The sequence below is a fragment of the Octopus sinensis genome, linkage group LG5 (genome assembly GCF_006345805.1).
Source record: "Octopus sinensis linkage group LG5, ASM634580v1, whole genome shotgun sequence".
Taxonomy (NCBI): domain Eukaryota; kingdom Metazoa; phylum Mollusca; class Cephalopoda; order Octopoda; family Octopodidae; genus Octopus; species Octopus sinensis.
In genome coordinates, this window is record NC_043001.1 from 75652552 (window position 1) to 75667551 (window position 15000).

Sequence of the window (15000 nt, forward strand, 5' to 3'; positions counted from 1 at the left end):
ACACACACACACATACATACATACCGATCAGTCTGGGAATATCTCGACCGTTGCTTTCCGGGCGATTACAGTCTCTATCAGGATGTATATACATACAATTATGTGCGTTGACTGCAACATAAGAGCGTTTAGCTCTTATTTCTAGCAATGTAGGTGTTTCTAACACCCTCAGTCATATTTAATGACGGTTATAGTCTTCCTTGTTGTTACACATTGCTCACAGCTACCTACATTAATTATATATATATATACACACACATATATACATATATACATACATATATATACACTAGTAAGGATAACAGACTTAAAATGATTATGTATATTCATACATTCACATATATGTATTGTGGTTGTGTGTATGTGTGTGTGCGTGTGTGTGTATTTGTGTGCGTATGTTTGTGTGAAAGCGGTGACTTAGTAGTTAGGGTATCCTGTTCACGATCGTAAGTAACCGGCGGCGCGTCGTGTCCTTCAGCAAGACACTTTATATCACGTTGCTCCAGTCCACTCAGCTGGCAAAAATGAGTTGTACCTGTATCTCAAAAGGCCAGCCTTGTCACATTCTTTGTCACTCTGAATTTCCCTGAGGACTACGTTAAGAGTAAGCATGTCTATGGAATGCTCAGTTACTTACACGTTAATTTCATAAGCAGGCTGTTCCAGTGATAGGGTCAACTGGGACCTTTATTCTTGTAAGCGACGGAGTGACATACACACACACATACACACACACACGCACACACATATATACATATATTCTTTTATTGGTTTCAGTCATTTGACTGTGACCATGCTGGAGCACCGCCTTTAGTCGAACAAATCGACCCCAGTACTTATTCTATCAGTCTATTTTGCCGAACCATCGGTTGTCAAGTGATAGTGTGAGACACAGACACACACACACACACACACACACACACACACACACACACACACATATATATATATATATATATATATATATAAGTAATACTAAGCAATTAAGGGTTTAGCAACGAATTGCTTCATATATATATATATACAACAGGCCTCTTTCAGTTTCTGTCAACCAAATCCGGTCACAAGCCTCTGGTGCCACGCAGTGGGACTGAACCCGGAGCCATGTGGCTTGTAGCAAACTACTTACCACACAGCCACTCCTGCGCCTGTGTGTGTGCGTGTGTGTGTGTGTGTATGTAATTATATTGCTAAGAAACAGAAGAGGGAAGTTTCCCGCAAAGGAAGAGAATCGCTAAGAGAGAGTTTCTATTTTTCATACACTTATTTTATTATGCGAGTATATATTATTACTATTATTATTATTATGGCTTTGCAGATAAATTCATTTCGCTCTGATTTGAAGTTTGACAATGCACCGTAACTTGGGCTAAAGCTACATGGTCATTTAAAACATTTAGGAACTATACAAACAATCGACTTTTATTGTTTGTTTTTTTTAAATAGTGGAGGAAACAGGTGAGAGGAGTACATTAAAAGTCCTTGAGTCACATACAACTAAGATTACCATTAGCATTATACAGAGTAGGATGGATATTTTTTAAATTTCTTTTAATTGTAATATTGGGAGAGAGTTTGATTGATAGAAAGTCTCTTACGAGTTTAAGATTTTATTCTGGGAGTCTTTCAAAGGTCTTATTTTATTTCTCACACTTACCATTCTTTTCCAATACATATTCGCCTTGTTTGTTAGTTTTTCGTGTAGATACAATTACCGTTTTCTCTACAAACTACGTACAAACCTCTTTTTTTTTTTGTTCGTCTCAGGTGCTAATGTGGGATTTTGGTCGTTTTTCCACATGCTGGTTATCACGTCGGGATGATTTCGGATTAGTTTCCAATATATTTCATCTCGCATTGACACCTTGTCATCAGTTTATTGTGTTGCATCCAGAACTCGACCATTCTTTAACACACACCTGTGAAGTTTGTCCAGTGACCGTTGCACCCGCTGCCGCCATCTACGGTTGCTTTCAGCTTAAGATGCATAAAGAAATAGGGTTTGCTATGAAATAGAAGAGGGGAAGAAATTTCCCTCACGGGGGGAGATCGTTATATATATGTGTGAATCTGTGTATTTGTGTGTATATATATATATACATATATATGTATATATATATATATATATATATATATATATATATATATTATATATATATATATATATATATATATGTATGTATGTATGTATGTGTATATAAATGTGTGCGTAAGCTTGTGTATTTTATGTTCCTAAGCATATATGTGTGTATGCCTTCATGTACCTTTGTGTATGTGAAAGAGAAACAGAGTGTGTATATTGCTATACATTTATATCTAAATTTTGTCCTGGTAGTAACTTTCCTCTATGCATGCGTATTCAAGCACAGAAAAAGAAGGGGGACTTCTGTGAAGTAAGGCTAATTCTTTAGAGTGCCACCGAAATAGTTGGACTACCCAGTCTAAATATAATACGATATATTGCCTGAATTCGAAATTTAGTAATTCCAGTTAGTAGTTACAGTTGGCTTTTTGGATTGTAATACATTTACATTTCTAAGTACGCTGACCGTCTTACGGTTGCTACTTTCAAAGATCCTGAATGTATGAAACCGGTAAAGTGAATGCAAATAAATCTTTTTAAGACTCCAATTATATTATCAACCTGTATTTCATTTCTACACAATTACTCACATGCATACATACCCTCGCCTACCCTCCCCCCCACACACAGATATATATATATGTATGTATGTATATATACATACACATACAGGTAATACGTTCATGTATACATATGTGTGTGTGTGTACAGACATCCACGCATACGCATCCACGCATACGCTCACACATACATACACACACATGTATATATATATATATATATATAATATATATATATATATATATATATATATATATATACTCACACATATTATTAATATGTCTTTATGCTCAGTTGTGCATAAATCCAATTTAATATTGAATGAATGTTTACACATACATTTATATTTTGTATGTGAGTATATGTATGTATACATGTTCATATATATGTACATATATATAAACGTATATATATGCAGATAGATAGATAGATAGATAGATAGATAGATAGATAGATAGATAGATAGATAGATAGATAGATAGATAGATAGATAGATAGATTTCAGTAAAGCATTCAAAGTAGCTATAAAATCATTCCTCTTTAGTATAATGTTTTGGCTATAAAGATTGGAAAAGATCTAAGGTAGATTGTTGCTCTCTGTCTCTTTATTCTTTATATTTCTGCCATTTGTAGCCATGCACCTTCTGTTAAGTGACATGGCTCACTGTTTCAGGAAATATCACCATATTTTTGTATTTTTATTTTCATCAAAGCTCATCGTACGCGGTTTGAAAAAATTGCTAATCACCGGAATTTATGCTTATCATCAACAAATTCTTTCCGTTTATAATTCAATTTGCACTTGAGTTTCCTTAGTTTATTAAATAATATGTATACGTGGGTGTGTGTTTGTGTGTGTGTGTGTGTATGTGTGTGTATGTGTGTGTCTCTCTGTCTGTGTGTATATACGAAGGGATACCCAAAAGAAACCGGAATTTTGCAATATTATTTTATTTACTTAGCTTTAAAGTATTCTTCGTTTGAAGCAATGCATCGGTCTAGCTGCATTTTCACTGTTCGAATAAGTCACAGGGAGCAAGATCGGGTGAATAGGAAGGCTGGGTGAGCGGGGACATGTCACTGTTGGTCAAAAACCCTCTGACACTCAAGTGGGTGTGCGCAGGCGCATTGTCGTGATGAAACCACTACTCACCACTTTTCCACAGTTCGTGACATTTTCGTCTCACCGCGTCTCGTGAACGATTCAAAACTTTAAAGAAAAATGTCTAGTTAACACTTTGACCAGGAGGTACAAATTCTGAGTGGACAATTCCTTTTGCATCGATGAGACAAATCAGCATCGTCTTGACACTGGACTTCACTTGACGCGCATTTTGGAGGCGTAATGACATTGAATTATTCCATTGACTTGAACGCTACTTCGTTTCTTGGTCGTAGCTGTAGTAGCAGCTTTTGTCACCAGTGATGATCTTCGGAAAAAGTCTGGATCAACTTCAAACTGTTCTTTCAGTCTTTCAGTTCATGACACGCATTTAATCGTGACGGCTTTTGATCTTCCGTGAGCAAGCGAGACACAAATTTTGCTGCAAATCTTTTCATTCGCAATTCCTCGCTCGAATTTAATTCTCAGGAACTTCAGGACACACCAGCCATATCAACAAGTTCGTCAGTTGTTCAACGACGATCCTCCAGGGCCGGTTCACTAATTTTCGTGATGCTTTCATTCGTTCGGGAGGTCGATATTTGTCTTCAAGCGAGTTTGGCCTTCAAGCGACAAGGGACCATTCCTAAAGCCTAAGAACCATTCGTAAACTTGTGTTTTGCTCATAGCAGCGTCCTTGTGAGTTTCTTGAATCTTAACAACTATTTCGGTCGCCGTATTCCATAAACAGAAAACAGAATTTCACGGAAGTATGCTGTTCCTTCGTTTCAGCCATCGCAAAAATCGACGAACAGGGAAGAAGCGCTGCAAAACAAAGACGCACAACGTGACAGTACAAATACACTCGAAAACGCCGGTTGGCAGCCTGATGCCCGAGAGTCGCATTAAATGGCTTCCAGCGACGGAAGCCTGAACTACAACTGACTTGTCGCACAGGAAACGTTTCTTGTTAACTTTGAGTACTCCCTCGTACAGACAGACAGACAGACACACACACACACACACACACACACACACACACACACACACACAGACGGAATTAGTGTAATATCGATTTTTAGTGTGGTATATCTTCTGATTGGGCGCTTGCACGGCTGTGTGGTTATGAGATTCGCTTTACATCCACGTGGTCGGGAGATCAGTCTTACTGCGCAACACCTTCGGCAAGTATCTTCTATTATATATGAGTGTGCGCTTTGTGCCTTTTTCTTTTGTCATCCTGCCGCCACTGCTTGGCAACCGGCGTCGATTTGCTTATGTTCGCATGAGCTAACGGTTCAGCCAAAATTACCGATACTCCTGGATTTGATTTGTTCGACTAAAACTCTTCAAAGTAGTTCCCGAGTATGGCTGAAACAAGTACATGGTACAAGCAAGATCAATGAAATCGATTATTTGCTTAATTATTGCAAACAGAAGTATAGTTTTACATCAGTTATACGAACAGGTTTCTGAGGGGAACAACAACAACAATAACCGGCAATTAAACTTATTCTATCTATAATCCATAACATTCATGTAGTGGAGAGTTACCTTTCGTGAAGGAAATATTTGTTCCTGAACTTCTGTTGTTTACCATCCGATCTTCCAACACGTTCCATCTGGGTCTACTTGCTTTATTTTTTCAGTCATTGCATATCTCCCATTGTATAATGTTTCTTTCCCTTTTCATGTGTGTAATTTTCTGAAGATTTTCTGTTATTTCTAGCTGGTCAAGCGAATGTGTAGAGAGTCCCTCTATGTTTCGGTTTAATTAGGCTAATTAATTTGTAAACTGCTGGTAATGACGCTGAGGCTTATAAATGAACATATTTTAAATATACTCTGAGTGTATTATTTGCATTATTTACATTATTTACATTCAACGGATATTTGTCCTCATCTTGTTTGTTGTTAACACGTTTCGGCTGATAAACCCTCCAGGATTCTTCAGGTGTCTTGGGGAAATTTCGAACCTGGGTTCTCATTCCTAAGGTATTTTTCGATGTTGTTATTATTATTATTATTATTATTATTATTATTATTATTATTGTTGTTGTTGTTGTTGTTGTTGTTGTTGTTGTTGTTATTATTATTATTATTATTATTATTGTTGTTTAGGTCACTGCTTGGAATCGAACTCGGAATCTTAACCTCTACGCCATATGCCCACGGGCATATAGCGCAGTGGTTAAGAGTGCGGGCTACTAACCCCAAGCTTCCGAGTTCGATTCCAAGCAGTGACCTAAACAACAATAATAATAATTATAATAATAATAATAATAATAACAACAACATCACAAAATACCTTAGGAATGAGAACCCAGTTTCGAAATTTCCCCCAAGACACCTGAAGAAGCCTGGAGGATATATCAGCCGAAACCTTGTGTTAACAACAAACGAGATGAGGACAAATATCCGTTGAACGTAAATAATGTAAAAAATGTTAAAAAGTGCACATAATTTCTCATCTCTTAAATATAGAACTGTACTCTGAGTGCAGTCATGTAGTTTTGAAATACAAGTCTGAGACAATCTATTACGTCCCGTACCTTTGTACGTCTGTATATTCATTACAAATATAAATACTGGTATTTTCATCTAAGACTGTTTTAAGTCCGTATATTAATTTAATTCTAGCCCAACTTTCTCACAAATCAGTAAATGTTATTTTTACTGGTTTCCATAGCGAAATCAGCATTTTTTTCAGCTCAAAACAGTGTTTTTAACACAAAATTCTTTTAGATAAAATATTACCGTTAGTGCCGATCCACCTTTGTATAGCCATTATAAAAGTTATATATAGCGGTATTTAATCTAGGGCTGAATAAAGTTCGTATGGTAATGTTTGGAAGGACATTTCTAACAAAAATAATGATAAAAGATACAATATTAGACATTTTACTTCCGTTCATCGCTACAACTCTTTTCTGCTTAAGAAACAAATATTCTTTGGAGAATGAAATTCTAAAATAAGTTCAGATTTATTTCATGTACTAAAGCAAGCCATAGTATATATTTTTATGACATCATGTCTCATATTTCGTTAAAATCCGAAACCAAGTTTCTTCAGAATAAAGGTACTTTTTTATCATTTGGCTATTTTGCTTTTCTATAATACATTCGTCACAAAATAAATATATATTTTTATCTATGTTTTGCTTTTTAATTGCTTCAATCGTTGGACTACGATCATGCTAGAGCACCACCTTGAGGTACCGAATAAATCGACCCTAGTATTTGCATGTTTTTAAGTCCGCTACTCATTCAGTCAGACTCTGTTGCTTGAACCACTATGATAATGTAACATAAACAAATCAACACTGGTCGTCAACCAATGGGTGATGGGACAAACACAGGAAAACACACACACACACATATTTACATACATACATATTAGGTCTGATCAATAAGTATCCGAACTGTTGCCATAGTAACGAAGCTAAAGCACGCAGAGTAAAGCCTCTTGGTACAGTTTGATCTTGACCTCTGCTGAACATGCGCACCAAGTTTTAACGTTCTGACTCACTTCCGCTGTTTACAGCAGTGCTTCGAAGTAACGTGTGTAACGTATGATCATCGCTGTTACCATGACAGAGGAAGTTGTCATGGCGATACCTGCTCAGAGGCCAATGCAAAGCTGCAGAAAGTGTATGGTGGGGAGTGAACAAGTTGCACACAGGTGTATGAGTGGTTTAGACATTTCAAAGATGGTCGAATCACAATCCATGAGTTATCAGAGGATGTTCAGATTTCTTATGGTTCAGTTCAGTCCATTATCACTGAAAATTTGGGTATGAGACGCGTATCCGGAAAGTTTGTGCCAGAACTGCTTTCAGGTTACCAAAAAGACACTCGGGTTTCATTTGTACAAGTTCTCCTTGTTTGTGTAGAGAACGATGAAAACTTTTTGAACATTTTGCATAGGCCTCTGAGCAGGTATCGACAATCAGTTGGCAAAGTTTGATGCAGATTCTCTGCTCCACTTTCTCTATTATGGTCAATGCGACGGACATACCCTACACACAGTACTTCCAAGCACTGCTGTACACAGCAGAAGTGAGCTAGTACGTTAGCACTTAGTACGCGTGCACAGCAGATTCACTCTGCGTGCTTTAAATAATATAAAAGATGTTATAAAATGCACATAATTTCTCATCTCTTAAATATAGAACTGTACACTGAGTGCAGTCATGTAGTTTTGAAATACAAGTCTGTTTGAGATATTTCGCTGAGACAATCTATTACGTCCCGTAACTTTGTACGTCTGTATATTCATTACAAATATAAATACTGGTATTTTCATCTAAGACTGTTTTAAGTCCGTATATTAATTTAATTCTAGCCCAACTTTCTCACAAATCAGTAAATGTTATATTTACTGGTTTCCATAGCGAAATCAGCATTACTATGGTGACAAGACCACGTACATAAATATACGAGTGAATGGGTAAACGAAAGAAACAGGTACTTAACACATTTAATAGCAGTAACATTATCATTTAAAACAGTTTGATCCGGCTCCATGCTTCAAGTTCTGCAGGCCTCTTTACAGAAACCTAGCTTACACACACACACACACACACATACACACACACACACACACACACACATATATATATATATATATATATATATATATATATATATACGGAGATGTACTTGCATAGCAAGTGATTTGATCTGAGATCGTGTGCTGAAACGAAAACAATTGCAGCGTGGAAGGTGTTTGTAAACCATTTAAGAAACACACAAAAGCCATTCGATTCACTTCAACATTTAAGTTTAATTTGTCAAAATATTTTCGTCGCTTTAAGGCCGCGACCTGTTCACTGACAAAAATCTGTGCTGCATCCGTGCTGCATATATATACATATACATACATACATACATACATACATACATACATACATACATACATACATACATACATACATACATACATACATACATACATACATACATACATACATACAATGGGCTCCCGCAGTGTTTCCGTCTACCAATTTCAATTACAGGGCAAGCACTAGTCGGCACAGGGCTATAGTAGAAGAAAGTTACCCAAAGTGGGACTGAACCTGGGTTGTAGTGCATGCATACAATCAGCCAGCCTCTTGTTTTCAATCCAATCATTGATGCCGTCACTCCAAAAATGTCTTTGCCTCTTGATCTCCACACTTCCTTTGGGGATTTTCTTAGTGACTCGTGGGGTATTGTTTGTCCAAAATACAACTTTGTGGATTTGATTTTCAACAATAGATGAATTTGGATTTGCAGCTTCTCTAACAATGCAAGTTTTTACCCTGGCTATCCAGTTTATACTTCCAATCTGCGAAATGTCTATATCTCAATAACTTCTGCTTTATCTCGACAGCTGTGTACATTATCCAAGTCTCTCATCTGCAGAGAGCAACTGGCGTACTATAACAATTTACTAGCCTTTAACAATTTACTAGCAATGTTATGTTGTTGTTTATTTTGTGATGAATTTAGCTCTCATTCTTATATATGTCACTTTAGCCTTAATCCCATCGTATCCTTCCATTTTGCGCTTTGTCAGAAATGTTCAAGTTTCGTTTAAATTTCCCTTTTGTGTCGTTGCAGGTATCCAGATTTTATTTACGCGAGGCTGTGCAACCTTTTTCCAAGACGAAAAATGCATAATAAGGAACGTAACGAGAGGTCGACAGAAAAATGTATGTTTCCGTACATGTGCCACAGACGGATGCAATGCTGAAGGATTGAAACTTCGAGCGTCTTCTCTAAATATCCAAGCTTCTTTCAGTTTTGTTATTGCTACAACTTGTTTCAGTTTCTTCCATTGAATTTTATATTTGTTGTTCGTTTCCTTATCCTATTATTGAGGATGGCGGAGAGGTTTAAACTGATTGGTGCAAACCAGTTTATGATCCGGTTTCGATTTCTACTTGAAAACTATTTTACATATTTTGCCAATAGCAACAACTTCTTCAAATTTTTTTCTTTGGCGGCAAATCGAAAATGTCATGTCTGTGTGAAAAATCAAAATGCATTAATTATTCGCCTTTGGTTATTTCATAGTGAGCTTTTGCACACGGTTCTTATCTCGTTTGCTGAGGCATATCTATTGACTTTTCCTCCGGTGTGTTTTATATTAATCCATCGGCAAATATCAACATGACGTTAACGATTCGTTCGAAGAAGAATAGAAAAACTATGGTTCACAGTGCTTATTTTTATTGAGAAGTGAAAATTTTGCTTCCCAGTACTCTACGACGGTATAATATAAAGTGAAGGTAAAGGATTTAAAGGAGAATATTATATACACTCATATATGTAAGCATCAAAATTAGCAGTGAGGTATACTCACTCACACACACGCATACACGCACATACATACATATATATTCACCTGAACTGAAGATCGTGTGTTTGACAGAGAATGAGTGAGAAAAGAAAGGGAAAATAAGAATGAGAATGAATATAAAAATGAGAGAGAGAAAAGAGAACAGCCATATTTAAAAAAAAAAGGAACAAATAGTTTTCAAAATCTTATTGAATAAAAGTATCGCCAAATTTAATCGTGCAAAAAAAAAAATTAATCATATTTAGAAATGCATGAAGCAATCATGGATATTTTCAAGTTTTGCAGGTTAACATGTTTTATATGTTTTAAAAGTGCTGCCAGCTTCATTTATTTATATTAAATATGGATCCATTTACATGAGGTAAAAGACAAGTAAAATTGAAGAACAGGACTAATACTAAAACACAATGTGGCAGAATGTAGAAGGGAAAACCAAGATAAACTTCTATTGTATGCAATTAAAATGTCAGCCGGATCTATATGATTTTTGACTTACCTTGACTAAATACAATGCCATTTTATAATGACGCATTTTATGAAGTTACTACAGGGTTACCCCGTAGATAGGTTACTTTGGACGTATACTTTTGTCACCATTGGTAATATCAGGAAATATATGCAATAATTATAATTCAACTTTTATCAAATTTCTTGTTGATTATAAAAAAATGATGAAAGAAAATGCTAATTTCCAAAAGAAAAATATTTATTGCATTGAAATAAAATCCAATATCCCAAATTTCACAATTATATAAAGCCCTCCTTAACTTCTATGCCATTTACTTCTTTTCCCTTCCTCTTCAGTTATAATTCTTTCTTTCTAACTGTGTGTAGCGTTCCTTTTACTCATTGCCTGCCTCAAAGCTTAGTATGTGCACCCATCCTGCACTTCATATGTTAACTCAACGTATCTTTCTTCTACTTCTCTCCCTCGCAATCTCTCTCTAGCTCTCTTTCTTTCTCTCTGAGAAATTGCAGCTAAGTAGATTCTAATTAATTTCAAAGTAATCAAGAGTACACATTTCTGTGAAGTATTTAAACGAACATTTTAGCATCCCGATTGCCACAAACAACTTAACTTGTTGCAATTCTTTGTAAAACAAGCAATGTGGCATTTTATCGTCGTCACGCATCTTATCTTATATCATGCAGAGTTTAGATCATCACGCTAGTTTCTAATATATTCCTCGAATTAGCAACAACTCGTCTCTAAAACCCTAAACATTCATAGATATCGACGAGTTTATTTCTTGGATTACGAAAGATAAATGGTCACAATGCATTTTCTCCCTGTAAATTATCCAGTTATTCTGACTCGTATCGTGCAATAATTCACGTTACAGTGAGGCTAATTTGTGATGATGAAAACTACGTTATGATCGTTTCAGACTGTTTCCTGATCACACGCAAAGGGGTTCGAAAAAATTAACTGGTTAGTTATTTCCTATTCAGGGTGTTGGTCATTTGTGCAAACAGTCTAAATAGGTGAAAGCAGCAGTCATTTTCAGTTTCTCACCATTTAAAAAGTGTAGTAGACATTAAGATTTTTTATAACAGGTAAACAGTGCAATCTTCAAAAACCGCTGGCGGTGATACTTGAGATTTTTTTTAATTTGATGAGAAACTTAGTTGCATACATAGATATGCGTGTGAATGTCTATGTATATACATACATATGTGTGTGTGCAATATATATATATATATATTCAAGAAAGTTAGAGATTGTGAATCCAACCAACTAAGGAATAATATCTATCCAATATACTGCTGATAGAATACTCAATTATTAATACATAAGTGCTTTTTATCGCATTGCAATTACATTACCGAGTGTACTAAATGGGTGAAGGTAAAGAGATAGTTTACCATTAATTTATATAGCAATAAGAAAATAGAGGAGATCAATAGGTGGTTCATCAACTTTTAGACATTATATAATGTCAACTTGTCATTTTAGTAAATAGATAAATAAGTTACATAATATAATGTCTAAAAGTTGATGAACCACTTATTGATCCCCTCCATTTTCTTATTGCTATATATATATATATATATATATATATATATGATGTAATCACGTAACCGGCCCGATATTTCGATGTTGCTACACATCGCTGGTCACACCACGCTTTGCATCGTTTTAGGTTTCGAATGATGCCACTCTGCTGGCTGGGCCAGCAGGCAAATATACCCCGAGACGAAAGGGGGAAGCTACATGAAATGAAGTGTGCTGCTCAAAAAACAAAAAAATACAACGTGACACCTGGTTTGGGAATCGACCCCACGTACTAACGATTGCTTTGCAGTAGCCAAACACTAGATCACACGTTCTAAGGCAACACACACACACACACACACACACAGCTATGTATGTATGTATGTATGTATGTAAGTATGTATGTATGTATGTATGTATTTATGTATGTAAGTATGTATATGTGCTCGTTTACGTTTATCATATTTCTTTCGGAATTACAGAGGACAATATGAACAATGATATGAAAGAGATACACAAATACACGCGCACATTGCTTTGCTTGAGGTCAATTTAATGAAGTCCCTAGTTACTTGCCCGTCATGCTTCTGTGCAAAAGTTGCAGTATTTTAATAAATATATGTCACAATCACTTGCTTTTGCCGGGATTTTTTTCTCATAATCTGATGATTAAATGTTTACAGTTTTGTTTTGTCAATTAATATTAAAAACTCCACACTTTTGAAGTTGCCTTGCATTGAGTTTACTACAGCGGCTGCGATTTTTATATGAAACATTGAACAACTTTGTAAAGAGTTTCTCAGCTGTAAATAATAAGGATTACATTCTGCAGTACACGCTATTGGCCTTCAGGTTGTCGGCTGAAGTAATTACCGTATTAAATATTATAAATATGCTGCGTTGGTATAACTTCTGCGAGCCACATTTGCATGGAAACTTTACGACACTGGTTCAATATATATAATATATATAATATATATATATATATTATATATATATATATATAGATATATATATATATATATATATATGTGTGTGTGTGTGTGGTGTGTGTGTGTGTGTGTGTGCGTGTGTGTGTGTGTGTATGTATGTATGTATGTACGTACGTATGTATGTCTGTACATGTATATGTATGTATGTATGTATGTATGTATATATATATATATATATATATAATATCTATCTGTCTATCTATCTATCTATCTATCTATCTATCTATCTATCTATCTATATATATATATATATATAATATATATATTATATATATATATTATATATATATATAGATATCATTTATATTATTATTTAATTGAAAACAACGCATCTATTTCCAAGTAAGTAAGTATATATATATATATATATATAATATATATATATATATATATAGTGAGACTTATGCGCACGTATCTTAGGTTATCGTTTGGGGTTTGCGCGTTTGTGATGTGTCTCTGTTGATGCGTGCGTTTTGCATATGCTATTGTTAGAATTTGAAATTCAAATTCACTTACAAATATCAGAAAACAGAGAAATTTGCTCTCTTAAGTGTGATATAATATAACGTTCTGTTACAATAATAGGAACATGTTCTCGATCTCACTCCTCTAATGTAATCTTTATTGCTTGCAATCAATTTTTCTAAATATATTACTGAATCCAATGTATGTTAAATGGAAACCACTTGTGTGTTTCAAATAAAATTAACATCGTTCTTATAGATTCTTTGATGGTTAGTTTTTATTCCTATTTTGATTACATTGTTCGTTGTTGAGGATGGTTAAGAACTCTCAATTGCATTGTTAAATTCGTATTTCAGCAGAAATGAAAATATCGTTACTTTACCATATCAACTTGCCGTATTTACGGGCGTAAGACGCACCGTCGAATAAGACAGACCCCTTTTGTATAAGTAAAGCTTGTAGTAAAAAAATAGTATGTCTCATGATACATTTACTGAAAGGTTTCTGCGGCGAAAACTTATAATACTGTGTAAGTGCTTACAATACTGTAAGACAATATACTGAAATACAGTTCATTTTTATCATATATAAACTATGCTAGGAAGTATAGTATTTCAACTTTGTGTTCTTTGAGCTCATCTGTATAGTTGCATATATTTTCGGTAACAGAATTTCCATGTACGGTGTAAATCCTGCGTTTCTGGCCATGATGGTTTATGTAAACGCGATCAGCTAGTAGGGTGGCGCACGGTCGCTATGGTTTTGTTCTCATCAACTCATTGCAAATAGTTAATAAAAATGACAGCAATGTTAACAAATTTTCATGAAAGTTTGTTAACATTGCTTTCATTTTTTTAGGAGAATTTTTAATTTCGAAAATTAACAAGTGTTTCTTAAATGTAACAGCATCATTAAATACTGTAAGATACATATACGTTATGGGCTATGTATGCTGAGAAAGGAGGTATAATGAAATGATGGCATTTCCCCGAAAAACTGTAGGCAATGTTCGGAGGTTTGTGCCAATATACTGTGATATTTTGACTTGTTTCTCTATTTTATTATTAGTAACAATTATCTGTATGGGATCAATAAAGTAAGTACCAGTTGCAATTTCTAGCGTTGTTCAAAAATTTGATATCATTATTAATAACAATTACTGTGCCTGTTGGACTTTCACTCATGCGTCTCTTCAGCCCAAGACCATTCGTTATACCGTCGTATTAAACGCAGGGTAATTTTTTGATAGATTTTAAAATAAAGCACATTTTATACGCCGGCAAATAAGGTAAATGGTGTCTGAGAAATCATAGAAAGTAACCAAATAATGAGCAATAAAAGAAAAGTAGCAACTACATCGTAGAATAGTCATTTTATCAACACTCACAGATTTACTTTAAATATATATTTATTTCACGAGGCATCAAAATTTTTGTCACTGACATATTTCACAGA

General features: G+C 35.0%; 1 protein-coding gene across 1 annotated transcript in view; it reads left to right on the plus strand.

Moving 5' to 3' along the window:
* LOC118763348 overlaps window positions 1-11699 on the plus strand; it is a 157608-nt gene extending 145909 nt beyond the window's left edge. Inside the window, exon 3 of the mRNA XM_036502765.1 lies at window positions 9351-11699. Coding sequence (XP_036358658.1) covers window positions 9351-9571 — 221 coding nt within the window. The 3' untranslated portion in view covers window positions 9572-11699. The remainder of the gene's footprint in view (window positions 1-9350) is intronic.
* Window positions 11700-15000: the final 3301 nt, after the last annotated feature.